This window comes from Amaranthus tricolor, chromosome 4, assembly GCF_026212465.1.
Source record: "Amaranthus tricolor cultivar Red isolate AtriRed21 chromosome 4, ASM2621246v1, whole genome shotgun sequence".
NCBI lineage: Eukaryota > Viridiplantae > Streptophyta > Magnoliopsida > Caryophyllales > Amaranthaceae > Amaranthus > Amaranthus tricolor.
The window spans coordinates 20,743,538-20,757,762 of record NC_080050.1 but is presented as its reverse complement, the minus strand read 5'-3'; the positions used below and the strand labels follow the sequence as shown (position 1 = coordinate 20,757,762).

Genomic DNA, 14,225 nt, shown 5'->3' with positions numbered 1-14,225 from the left:
ATAGTTAGGATTGTTGGTCACTTTTAATAGTTAAATATAAATTAATTATGTTAATGGTGGTGAATGTGATTATTGTTGTTATTTGGTGGTGATAAAATTACTAATAAAGAATTAGTGATAAAATTACTAATAAAGAATTAGTGATAAAAATTACTAATAAAGAATTATTAATAAAATTACTAATAAAGAATTGTTGTATAAAATTACTAATAAAGAATTATTAAATCATGTGTCGCTAGCGGTGATTAAGTGTTGTCATTGTAATTTTGGAAACATGGTTGATGTGTAATTGATGTGATTAGTATGCAATTGTTGCCAAACTAATTTCTTGTATGGTTTTGAGATGTCTAAGCTACTAATTGCGGTTTTTTTGTTATACTTTGTCACCTCAAACCTTAAGAAATGGAACAAATTTGATTTAAAATCATTATCATCATCCATTGAAATCGAGTGTAATACACTACACTATACGATTTAAGGCTTACATAGTCTTGTTTTATTACAAAAAATATATAAATTGAATCTTTCCCTTTGAACATGCCTTGTTGAATTTAATGGAAACTAATGTTATAGTTAGATTGATTGATGACATTGTTTGTAAGTAAACATGTTGTGTGTATGATTAGATTGCATATTCATATGAGTTGTGGCTTGTAAGGATCAAATTAAGGTACTTAATAGAGCAAGTAGCTCCTAAAGGAAGTCGCGTAGACTTACTAGTCTTACTTTAAACGTGTATAGGTTCCTGGTTCATAAGAGGGGCGTAAGAACCTCCTTCGAAGTGATTGTTGCGACTTGTTATCTTGCAGTTGCAGGTAAGTACACGTAGTAGCTAACTCTTGCATGAATCTTGAATATGTTTTCTTTGCGTAACAATATTATATGAATTATGTCTACTATGAATTGTTAAACATTATTAAGTTGTTGTTCAAGTGTGGATTGGTATGTAGAGATGGTAGAGAATGAGTTTTGATGTCACGAAAGTGGAATGTTGGACTATATGAGATGGAATGAGAATGATTCCCTTATTTATAAGTTGTGAATTATGTTTTATGAGTGGGAATGAGTCCTTTATGGATGAGATATTAAGTTGGCTGTTATTGTGACTCCACTGGATTGGTACCCTAGTTGGTTTAGTTCCCGGAGGCATGGATCATCTGCATATGGTCGCTGTACGGGGGTATGATCATACGTTGCCATTGGGTGCCAGCATGGCCATCACCGTCCTTGGCTGAGGTGTTGCCATGTGGGTTTTGCAAACCCCAATATGGTGGCCTCTTGTCACGTAAGAGAATATATGAAATCAAAGAAGAGAAAGAAAATGGTGAAGACATTGAAAAGTACATCGAAATGAGAAATAGTTGGAGTTGATACTTACATAGTGGAATGCCTCCTTTATCTTGTTATGTGGATATTGATTGTTGGTCATATATATAACATGTTTTAGTTATTGACGTGTACTGTTTGTTTTCATAGTTGATGGCTCGTCTATGATGCGTTGGTCTATGATCTTACGTTGAGCAGTGGAGACATCATAGATAGACATTACAGGTGATGGAGCTTCTATGCATTGCATACGGGGGAATGAGTGAGAACCTTAAAGCGTGCAATGTTATATTTGTTTTTGACGCTACATGTAGTTTCTTTGCATTTAAATTGTTTATGTTTTTGGCTTGAAGCACATGTCCTCCTTTTTGAATAAGTTATCTCCGCTGCGTTGTTTTTGTGATTTGTATGATTTAAATAGTTATCGTTCTTTTTCTTTCTTCAATCTCAAGCGTTTACTTTGGAACCACGATCCATTCTTAGCATGTCGACAGAGGATTAGGCGATGAACATTCCGCCGTGATATTTTGTTACAAGGCCGATGTTGCCTCTTCTTGATTATGTTTTAGTGCTCGTTTATTTTCTTTTGGTGCGTCCAATTTCAAGGCAGATGCTGGCGAAATTTCCGCACGATTTTGGTTGGAAGTTTTTCTATAATCCCTTTAATTAAATCAATCAAACGTAACTTTTTCTTTTCCTTTTCTTATTTCCTTTTCTATATTTTATTTTTAATGTAATACCCGAATTTCCTCTGTTTCCTAATTCAGAGGTGTTACAAGTTATGCTTTATTATCTCCCTTCAGAGCGCTTAACGTCTCACGAGATATTATGAAATACATTACACTCTTATTACGTCCTCACGAAATTAAAAAAATCCTATCAGATCCTCCAAGCTAAAGGCAACCAAGCTATTTAGCTGCTTGATCTCTTATAAATAGTAACTTAGGTTTCGGAAAAGACAGCCTTTGGGCCCCTGACTACTCCCAAGGTAAGAATTAAGTAACAAATCTCTTCCAGCATACATTGGATTCCCTTTGGATTTGATCCATTCTAGATCTTAATTGTGTATATATTCATACAGGAAGATATGATTTATCCATAACAATTTTGGTGTGGTTCAAATTATGGAGTTTATTCAATTGGTTTCTCGAAGTTTCTTACAAAATCTGTTCAGATTGGAGTACCACCCATTAATACTTCTCCGTTCCAAGTTATTTGTGATGTTTAATTTTTTACGCATTCAAATGCTTTAGTTTAATTCTTAATATCTCTAATTATATATAATAAAAAATTATAAAAATTTATTATTAATAATCTTTGTATTTTAGACGAATCAAAGAAGATCTCACTTGACTATGTTTTTGCTTTCACATTAAAACTAATCACACATTAAAAGTGATGGATGAATAGTTTAATATATCTAAATCCGATCCGAAACCAAAAGTAAACCGACCCGAAAATGTGTTCCTTTTTTATATTTATCGAACTGACATTACCCGACCCGAAGCTATACACGAACCGGTTGACAACCGAAAATGGGAAATTTGAAACCAAGCTGTAACCGATTTTTCTAACCGACATATAACCGTTAACCATGATTACCCGAACCTAATAATGACCGACCCGAGTCATATCTGACCCGAATCATGCTCGAGACTGAACTCGATTCGGTTAAAACCGACTTAACCCGAACGAAGTTTAGATCGAACTACTGTAAACCTGAACCAATTTTTTACATAGAAGTATGATCGACTCATATTCAATCATCTTATTAGTTATTTTAACAAAGTGATAAATATTTTAATAAAATAAATCTTATAAGTACATGGTTTCATATATTTAGAGTTAATAATCAATGGTCGATGTTAATTTAACTACTTTTAATCGAATTAGATGAAAATTGATAGAACTTTATAATTTTAATTTCTGGTCAAACAAGTAAAAGTAACAATGTAATAATGATCACTAATTGATTTTGCATTTTCACTATTTTGCTTTAAGTAAAGGAACCTTACATCAATTAAAATATGACTAACAACTTAATCTGATAATGACTCGATCAATAGTAATTAGTAATTCGCAACTCGTAGCCGAATTCTACTTGAAAAATACCTCAACCCGATTTGTACCTAGAAAACCGAACCAATTATTAACCGATGACAACCCGATCCCGATTGAAACTCGACACGAACTTCAACCAACACCGAACTGATGCTAACCCGATAGCTCGAATAACCGATCTTCAACCGAACCGTGACTAACTGACCCGACCCCAGTGTGACCCGTCGCAACACGCTTCCGAAATATAACCGATCCGAAATACAATCGAATCGAATGACACCCGTCCGAAACCGACCTGATCACCCGAATGAACACCTCTAATTCCTACTCACATAATTATACATTATACTAAAAAGCTTTGAAAATTCCAAGTGTCACAACTCACAATTAAAGAGACTTTTGCCAAATGAAACTCAGTTATTAGCTTAACAAATGTTACATTGCATTTAATCTTGAGCAATATTTCTACCATCAAAATATATTTGACTAGCAATTATTTATAGTTAAATTGGTTAAGTTAGAGAATATAATAACATACATTATATTAAAAAGCTTAAAAAATTTTCAAGTGCCACAATTAAAGAGAGTTTTATCAAATAGAACTCAATTATTGGCTCAAGAGTAGAAAGATGACATTTAATCTTGAGCAATATCTCTACTATTAAAGTATCTTTGACTAACATTTATTTATAGTTAATTTGAGTAAGTTTGAGGATATAATATACTGTATAATATTTTGCTAATAATATACTGTGTAATATCTCTAGCTTTATTTTTTCAATATTATATATTTATACATGTAAATGCTAAAAAATCGTGTATTTTTACGAGTTCCTATGCTAATTGATATTAATGTTACTGATGAAGTAGAAAACGATAAAGAAGAGTTACAATGGCAGAGAAGATGTATAATTAGTTAATTGTTTGGCTGAAATTTTAGAGGGACTGAATCTTTATAAACTTATTTTTGAACAGGTTTAACATAAACGTCTGAACATTAATTTAATTAACAAAATTTTTAAGATTATTCAGGGTTAATAATCAAATTTTAAGATTATTGTAGAAAAAATAGTTAAAGGAGAAATTATTCTAGATATTTTAATATAACCATCACTTGAATTGATGTTGTCAATTATTATTGTTTTCTTCATAAACAATATTATTTATCGTTTAGCTCTGATTGAAAACTTAAGATAAACAAATTTAATTTTTTTATTATATTATAGTCATCAACTAAGTATCCTGCTTGAAGAAAGGTTCATATGCGAAAAGATAACGAATAATCTATACATATACACCTCCAAAGGTATGATTTCCAGTGTAAATTTTCAAGATATGTATCATATCATTTCCATGGTAATGAAAGTTTAATCGTAAAAAAGTTTTTTTCTTCACAATTTTCCATCATTACCATCTAATAAGTAATACCACATGTTTAAATAGTAATATTGGAATGAATTTTGTAAAGAAAATGAGATTCTTTAAGTAGTGTAATAATGATCACTAAACTTGTCAAGAAATATTTCTACCAAAATTACACTAATTCTTTATTACTGTTCCCACAATTTAATACCGATTACCAAACGGACCGTTAAAGGAAGCAAAGTGACAAAATTCATATTTTATTTTCCTTGTAAAAAAAACAAGGAAGAAATATTTAATTAAAAAACGTTGTCCTCCAAAAACCAAAATACCTGTAGTTCTCTAATGAAGGCCATAGAAGATGTTATTGTAACCTGTGTTACCTATCTGTCAACTTAACTACCTCAAAAATGGAAGTCCTGGGAATGACCTAACCTCGCCATCTTGAGAAAACAAAAGTTGCTCTTTTCCATTACGCGGTTGTTGGGGGATCAAGAAACAGAATACTAACTCGTACTTGAATTTAAAGAAAATCCATATCATGTAGATTGACGACTTGATTTGTGATTTCGTTCTTTCCTGAATCTCGCTTGTTGTGGATCAAATCCACCTTCTGCAGCTCCATATACAGCCCAAGATGGTGTAGGGGCCATATAATCTATGCTCTTGAAAGGCTCACCAGAAGCTACCTGTATTTTGGGTAGCAACAAGATTTAAATTTTCAGATGCTTGGACCATTTGATGCAAATTATTTATGTTCGAGCGCTCAAGAATAACAAATTTATCAAATTTCATAATATTAAAAATTAAATTTCTTGAAGGGATTTTAAAAACTAAATACTTTTAAAAAAACAGTGGAATGAAGAAAACGCTGTAACTAACCAGGTCCTGAAACTTTTCATAGTCTATCCATGTGAACCATTGCCCATCGATCTTAAATTTATCAGTCTTTGCCAAGAGGACACAGCAGGAGTGCTCATGTTCACAAGCAACCTCATACTCGCCTTCACTCTTCAGGGCCACGGCTTCAGAAAACGCTTTAACATCAGAATGCCACGGAACATTCTCCATAGTCAACTTTGATGTTGCAGTTCTGCAAGAGGGTCCTTGCTCAATAAGTACCAGAGTCCACAGATAAAAAACTATAGTGATTCATTCCCAGCTTTTAGTCTATATGGTCAAATTATAAACTATTACACGATACTAGGATATTCAGAAAACGTTTTCACCATTTTACAACTACATATCTTTGTATGCCGTGGAATTAGGGATGTGTTTGGATGGAAAGAAATGGATGGAAAGGAAGGGGAATTGGAAATAGGAAAAAGGGATTTGGAGGGAGGAAGAATCCCTTATTTGAATAGCAAAATAGGAAAAAAGGGATTTGGAGGGGAGGGAATTGGAAGTGATAAAGCGGCGGCAGAAGTATAACAACTTAACAATATTTCTATAAAACATTATCATAATCTAAATTTATCAACAGTTAGACAGAGGGAGTAGGAATGAATAATACATACGATCCACAATAGGTCACGCCTTTGATTTCAATAAAGTCGGGACTCCCAAGTGAAACAAGCTTAAAATAACCATCTACATCGTCGGCATTCCAACCTTTAACTAGAGTCAAACGATAAACAGTGCGCTGATGCTTGTCTCTAAGAACAGTCAATGAATCCTGTAAAAAATTAGAGTACAGCCATAAGGCAAATGCAATTGTCAAACATTCATTAGAAAAAGGGAGGGGGACTTGCCGACACCCAGAAAGATGAGAGTATAGGTGTAATGTCTAGATGAAGTTTCAAACCATTTGAAGTAGTGTACCAAAGTGGGTTTTACAAGCAGGTATTTGATCCGAGTAGTCCATTTGAAAAAAATACAAGTACAAAAGGGAAAATAAAAAATCCAAAGTATTCAATTAAAACTTCAATGGACAGCCTTATTAGCTAATTATGACTATGAAACACATCATTGGTCAAATCGAGATACACAATTAGCTATTCTGAGTAGCTAGTATAAGCAAATGAAGCAATCAGTAAACATGAGATGGATTATGCATCCACTAAAGAGAATGGCTTACCACAAAGCGCTCCCAAAAGTCTCCAAATAAGGGTCTATCAACTGCCTTTAAACTCTCTTTTGTTGCAGCATCAACACTCACATATAACTGCATGCGTCAGAAAAGGTTTTGTATTCAGAATTAAGCTTGAGAATATGGCCAAACAGAAATATAGGAGATACACAGTTTCTATTATCAAATATATCATCTAACAGAAACATATATACCTGAGTGATTGGTTTCAACATTTTAATTTTTTCAGGGAATTGGGCGTTTGTAACAAGGAAGGTAGAAATTCTCCTCCGGTGCAATTCATCTACAAGTGAGTTAATTTCAGGATACATAATAGGTTCTCCTACAAGTGACAATGCACAGTGCCTGGGTAAAAGACCTTCTGATAATCGCTTCTCCTGCACACCTGCAACAGCATCTCAAAAATAATTAGGGTGTGTTTGGATGGAAAGAAATGGAGGGAAAGGAAGGGGAGGGATTTGGAGGTATAAGGGATCCCTTGATTGGATAAAAAACATTGAAGGGAAGGAATTTGGAGGGATTGGATGGATGATTTTTGTTAAGGCATCAATCTTTCCAAAGTTGGAAAGATTTGAATAAGAGTTACTTCCATTTCATTTCTCTTCCCTTCCTTTCCCTTCCCTCCTTCCTTTCTTTTCTTCCCAAAGTAGTTATCCAAACATAGTGTTAGTCCTAGTTTACGAAATAAACAATGACAATTACGTTACTTAAACTCTTCATTTCACCTCAGTTATCCACACGGACCCTTGACACTTTAAGAAGGGTTTGGCACTTAGAAACTTCATTTTGAACCAAAATCATGGAAATTTTCTGAAAAATAGCTGAGACAGACACTTGGACACACACAAACGCGCGCTACTAAATTTCAAGTAGCTTAGAATGACCTAAAAATTGGAAAGTAATGACAGATTAAGATATATATCTACATTCCAGCGCATACACTATTTCATCATTTTCAACACAGCAGCAATTTCATCATTGATCCTCACATTAGCTTTTAGTACTATCTATTGAGGTACATGTCAGATGACATATGCACTGTTAAGAATACTACAAGACCAAAATACCCAGTCATTTGAAATTCCTTGTCGCAAAGAGTACAGCTTAAAATTTTCTGTAATTTAGGATGCATATTATACACAGGACATACATTACCCCATACTAAAGAGTCCTAGCAATGCATGGTACAAAAAATTTTACTCGAAGAAACCAACCTGGAACTCCTTTCATTTGCTTTATCATTTTCGTGTGTAGGTCTATTGCAGTGTTGACAATCTCAACGGGATCATCCATTTTCCATTGCCAGCTCTTCCCAACAGGATTAGTATGATGCCTCCAACAAAAAACACACTTGTTTGCACAAGCTAGGCTTGGTGTTGCCTCCATGCATCTGTTGTAATAAAGCAGTTCCTTAAGGATATATAAAAGACATGGCTAAAACAAATGACAATAAATTAAATAATAATGATAGAATTGACCCTTTTTATAAATTTAAGTTTCCTTCACATGTATAAATAACATAATAGCTGTCCTAATTACTTGATTAATATGAACATGTCTAACTAGCATTAACTGTAAAACCTCACTTCTAATAGATAACAATGTCAAAAGCACGTGCTCTCTAAATATTGACTACACCTAAACAAACAAAAAGGGTCTTGAGGCAAAAAAACAATAATCATTTGTGTCAATGTCCAATAATATCTACAAACAAGCAGCCACGAACTCGTAATGAAACCTGGAAAAGCAAAACTCATCATAAATTCCTATTCAACCAAACCCATGCAACAAAAAGATCTAGGACCTTGAGTATTAAATATTAAAACTGGTTAATAACCAATTGTTGGCATTTAGAGTCAAGTAGAACCTATACTATGTACTAGAATTATTGTGGGACATAAATAGATTTATATCTAATAGTCCAAAATGTTTAAGAAAATAAAACGCAACATTGAAGTAAAGTGGACAGAAGGTAGGACGTGCAGCACGGTCAAATGTCGCGAGGCACGACGCCTGTCATGCAACATGACCAAATGTTGTGCAGCATGACGCTAACGCTGACAGTTGGCAGTAACCTAGTCGCCATGTTTCGTGACTGTAGTTATGTTGAATCAAAGCTTTGTTCATGAAGATTTCTGTTCTTACGTCAATGGAGTTTTTCTTCTTTATTTACCTGACGAATTATGAAGAAAACATTTGTTCATTTCTGAAACTAAGAAACCTTTCTTGTCTATCTCTTTACTTGAACTTGTTAAGAACTTAATAAATTCTTCACAACGTTTGAAATTTTATTATCTTCCACAAACACATAATCATTTAGATTAATAACTTTGTGTGTGATTGATTGTTAGTAAATTTCTATGTCTTAAACCCAAGTACCTTCACGGGGAAATATAACAAAAGGAAAGTTTACATATCACCTACAATCCATATCAAGTTTCCCAATGACTTAAGTGTTGTAAATCATATCTTCAAGGTATCAACGTTTAGTGTTCATGACAAGCAAGAAGTCCTTCATTGTCATACACAAAAGGGTCTTCAATATTATCTTGTAATTGTAGTGTAATTTACTTGTATTATATTTCTAATTGCAACTAGCCGTATTGCATAGATGTATGTGTGCATGGGGAAAAGTTGACGTACACAAGTGGCAGACATCGGGCGACTACTCAGCGCCAAGATCGACTTATGTGAGTAAATTTTTGCGAGTTGAGATGTAAAAGTAACTATACTTGATTGAGGAGTAGTGGTAAAGCAAGGAATTTTTTCAAACTACGTTTTTACTTTCATCGTGCTAGTTCTAGTTGCATCAAATTGCTTTTTCTTATAAACTCTAATTAGCATATGAGTTAAGAGTTTGAATTATCTCACAAATTTTCAATTAGCTTAGAATTACACTTTCAATATACCAGGAATTAGTATATCCCACACAAAGCCTATTAGATTATCAATTGAATACTATAAACAGACATTGATGTAATTCAAAATATATACGGATTGAGATTATAGATTCCAAAATTTGATTTGAGAGCAAAAGTTACGTGGACAATAAATGATCAAATGCACGGACTTATAGATCATTATGTATGACCAACAATATCCTCAAATAGGTTTCAAACCTTTGAGTATGGATGAACAAACCCCAAATTCCATGCAAGTCTAAAACATGCTGAGAATATACCAATTATTCAGCCAAAAATCATTTCTTCCAATCTTGAAAGATCATACATGGAAAATTTTTATCCATTAATTGACTTGGTTAGTTCATCACAAATCTAGACATACCATACTCATAAAAGTTTGGTAATAGAGCCCATAATTCCTTGCAATACTATATTTCTTTAAAATAATCATTTAAACTACAAATCAAAACTTAAATTTTATAGTGATATTGTTATAATAATTTTACTTGTATTTATATAGAAGTGAAATCAAGATTATAAGATAATTTTTATACAAATGAGACTACTTTTGTAGGATCGTAGGATTCGTGTTATGATTCTCCTAAATTCTGGAGGTTGAAAAACGTGGAGTTCTTAATCAAGTTTAAAATAATTAATATTTGGCATGTTCAAAAGAAATGGTGTTTCCGTTCATATTTAAGGAAAATTATAAATCGATAAGTTCAAAAAGGACGATGTTCTCATTCAAGTTTAAGAAATTGATATTTGGCGGGTTGGAAAAGAATGGTGTTTTTGCTAAATCAAAAGAAAAATTATGACCTTGGTGAGTTCAAAAAGAATGGTTCACATTCCAGTTCAAAAAATTTAATGTTTGGGGGTTTGAAAAAAGTTATGTTCATGTTCCATCAAAAACAATATATGACCTTAGTGAGTTTAAAAAGTATCTAGTTTACATTAATGTTCCAAAGTTTTTTGAGTTGGAAAAGAATGGTGTTGTCGTTCAATCAAAAGAAAAATAAAACATATGACCTAGTTGGGTTCTAAAAGAGTGATGTCCTTACAACAGCATTCCCATTTCACAAAGGATATTTTAAAGAACGCGGTCATGAGGGGGAGTATTAGAAAATAAAAATCAAATAGAACTAGAATGTTAATAATTAGTTATTTTCTATATCTTGTATAATACTGTTTGGTTAGTTATAAAATAATCTTCCGTTTGAGCCATTTGCTTTTGACACGAAAAACAAGAAGTTGGGTATAATGGGCTAAAGTTGTTGAGTATTTAGACATAAAAGAGAGAATATACTAACTAAAAGTGATAAGGTCATATCCAAAACTAAATTAAGGAAAATTTATTAGGATTGTCTAAAATAGAAAATGATGCAATTAAGTAGAATAACAGAATATATCTTTCTTATTCTTAGAAATTTAGTTAGGATTTTCTCTTATATTTAAAAATAGAGGTCATTTGATGTATGCCAAACATAGAAATGCAAGGAATAAAATAAATTTATCTCAAGAAACTTCTATTCTCCATCTATCAAGGAGCAACAACCAACAAGTGGCCAATGGGAAATTTAACGCAAAGGCGGGTTCAAGGAAAAAAGAAACAAACGAAAGCACAAAGTGGGGAAAATGATGAAGTAAAAGGCAAGAAAGAGTTGAAAGTTAAAGGAGAGTTTGCCAAGACTCCAAGAATGTAATTTCAAAGACAATATTCATCCTTAAACATTATGAGTTCGGTAATTTACATAAATATTGCACAATTCATATAAAAATATCTTTGTATTGTCATTAGAAAAGCATAGCCTACATTCTATATTTTCAACAAGAACAACAACATTCTATTACTCCAATTCCAAGTTTGGGGTCAGGTGTACGCAGCATTACCCTTGTTGGTGATAACAAAATAATGAATGAAATTGGATGTCAAAAACAAAACAATTCATCCTTCTAGAATAAATATATAACTACTATATCGGCTGAATTTAAAAAGTTGGCATTGAAAGAGAAAGTGTGAGGAAGAAAAAAAAGTTGTGAAATAGTTACCTATGACTCTCAATCCCATAAAATGAGTGCTTGTAACAGCCTCCACGGCCTCTAAGTTGTGACTTGGTCCATCTACAAAGTTTCACACCACTATGTGAACCAATTATCTTATAGCCCTGTCAAAAGAGTGATAGTAAATCAATAATTCCAAAAGCACGAAGTTGGCAAAGATTAAAATGCAACTCAAAACATTAAAAAACAAAAGAGAAAATGCGGACCATGCCCTTTGAAACCTACTATGCTACATAAATAAGTACATGCTTTTTAGCAATAGACCTCAACCTACAACATTCTTTTCTGATGCTAAGAACTTAATAGGAGACCCATCGGCAAATTGAACATACACCAGGTTCTTTACACATGTGAAATTTTGTACATTGCATTGTTCTCACTTTCAGTAGCTTTACACACTCGAAGACAGATGGTCCTAACCATTTCAAACTATGGGTCATCTATAAGTAATGGGAATAACCTATCCACCAATATTATTTCTTTGTGAGGGAAGGTAGAGCAAATTAGAAGACCTTTCAAAAGAATTAGGAAAACGAGGAAAGGCAAACCGATCTCATGAGATATCAACATCTAGCAAGCATTTTATGTAATTAAGATTAAGAGAGAAAAAAAAAACCAACGTTCTTAAACAAGCTAGTGCCAGATTTATAGTTCCATGTAGATAAAATAGAATAAATAACATTTAGCAGACAGTAAAAGGTTCAAAGAATAAAGTATAGTTCTCAACATTGACATATCAAGAAAATGTAGCATAAAGTTCTTAACATACGAAGGAAAAAACCAAATGAATAAATAAATAAATATAAATACTCACTTGTTTCTCTAGATTTGCTCTGATTACAGGAGTTACCATATCTCTTTTTCCATCAGTTTTCACTCCATTAGCCTGCACTACATTCCTTGAGTTCCGTGACGGCCCCTTTCCAGCTATATCCTCCAGATCAACAACCCCTATGTCTTCATCAATTTCTTCTTCCTCTTCGTCATCAGACATATCAGCACACTCTGATCCATTCTCATCATCTAATTTCCCACAACCAATCACCCTAGTTTCCTGAACTTTACTTTTCAAAACCCTGCTCAACTTGTCACCCCAAACATCAATCTGTTTCCCTAATCCACCACAATCTACATCACCCTCCCACAGTGGGACTACCTCATTTGCTCCCAATGCCTTCATTTTTTTTGAAATCCCTCTTGCCACCACATTGAAACTCTCCCCATATGCTCCACTACCAACACCAAAAACTGCAAACTTACACTTACTGAGCAAGAGTGCTCCAACTCTAAAATCATTCACGCTCTCCTCTATCCAGTCAACAAAAAACTTAGCTTTAGGCGGCGGCTTGCCATCTTCCCAAGTTGAAGTCACAATCACAACAAGGTTTTCTTTTGCAATGTCTTCCGGCTCATAATCTTTGACATCAATGAGATCAAAGATGAGACCTTTAGATGCAAGCAACTTGTGAAGGCGATAAGCCAGGGTTTTGGAAGTGCCGGTTTGTGTGATGTAGATAAGCTTCGGATTGCGAGCCAATAAAGCAAGATTTTTGGAAGCGAGCTTCAAACTGCGGGACTTATAGAAGCAGTATAAGGTAGTAATAGAGAGGAGGCCAAGTAGGGTAACACGAGAAGTGAAATATGATGAGTCCATTACAAACAATCACTATCAATGAAGTTTCAACTCATACACATAAACAAAACAATTTCATCTCATACAGAAAACCTGTCCAAATGAATCTCAGGATGATGTCGAATTGCCCTGCGAAAGAAAAACATTTTTATATCAAAGAAATGAAGTTGGCAATTGCTATTACTATATATTATAATTAAAATATGTAATAAAAACTTTGCAAATTACCCAAATTTACTGTTTTACAAAAAATCACAAACTACTTGGAAATAAATAAAATTCACCAAACACTGAATCCAGTATTTCATCATTTCCAGATGTAAGCTTTGAAAATGTATAAATATTCAAAAATTATAGAATATCTTCACTGCCTAGGCCCTAGATAATACATACAGATACATACTTCAATAATGTATAAATATTCAAAAAACACTAAATAAAATCTATGTGGGGTTTAATATTAACAAGGGTTTAAGAAAACCATGCTGATCGATAGTCATTAAAATTGAAAGGGGCTATAAAAAGTTTGAGAATAGCATGAAGAACTGCTCTTACCAGGTACGAAGAGGTGCAAAAAATGGGCTTGGAGCTTCGCCAAAGTGATCAAAGCAAACACCAACAACAGCCGCCGGTGGCAAAAAAGCGCTCTTACCTTCAACCAAAAAAATTCCAGTATAAAGGGTAAGGTAGTCTTTGCCCTATAATTAACCTTTTTCTCATCAATTTTATTTTGTTTTTTTAATATTGTTTTTTTGATGGGTAATTAATAGAAAATATTATCCAAAATAAT

At 33.3% G+C, this 14,225-nt stretch overlaps 1 protein-coding gene across 1 annotated transcript; it reads right to left on the bottom strand.

Moving 5' to 3' along the window:
• Positions 1-4,821: 4,821 nt before the first annotated feature.
• On the bottom strand, positions 4,822-14,125 carry LOC130809882 (S-adenosyl-L-methionine-dependent tRNA 4-demethylwyosine synthase). Its single transcript, XM_057675725.1, has 9 exons — positions 13,991-14,125; positions 12,617-13,564; positions 11,791-11,906; positions 8,053-8,228; positions 7,033-7,223; positions 6,827-6,913; positions 6,267-6,424; positions 5,632-5,842; positions 4,822-5,438 (listed from the first exon to the last, which is right to left on the bottom strand). Exons 2-9 carry the CDS (start codon positions 13,454-13,456, stop codon positions 5,289-5,291), a joined length of 1,929 nt encoding a protein of 642 aa, XP_057531708.1. The 5' UTR covers positions 13,457-13,564; positions 13,991-14,125; the 3' UTR covers positions 4,822-5,288.
• Positions 14,126-14,225: the final 100 nt, after the last annotated feature.

Excerpts from the sequence above, each read along its gene's own strand:
- LOC130809882 (XM_057675725.1), bottom strand. The coding sequence starts at position 13,456 with ATGGACTCATCATATTTCACTTCTCGTGTTACCCTACTTGGCCTCCTC. Across the intron at positions 7,224-8,052 it reads GCAAATGAAAGGAGTTCCAG|GTGTGCAGGAGAAGCGATTA; the intron begins GTTGGTTTCTTC and ends ATGCTGTTGCAG. Across the intron at positions 6,425-6,826 it reads ACTTTTGGGAGCGCTTTGTG|GATTCATTGACTGTTCTTAG; the intron begins GTAAGCCATTCT and ends AATTTTTTACAG.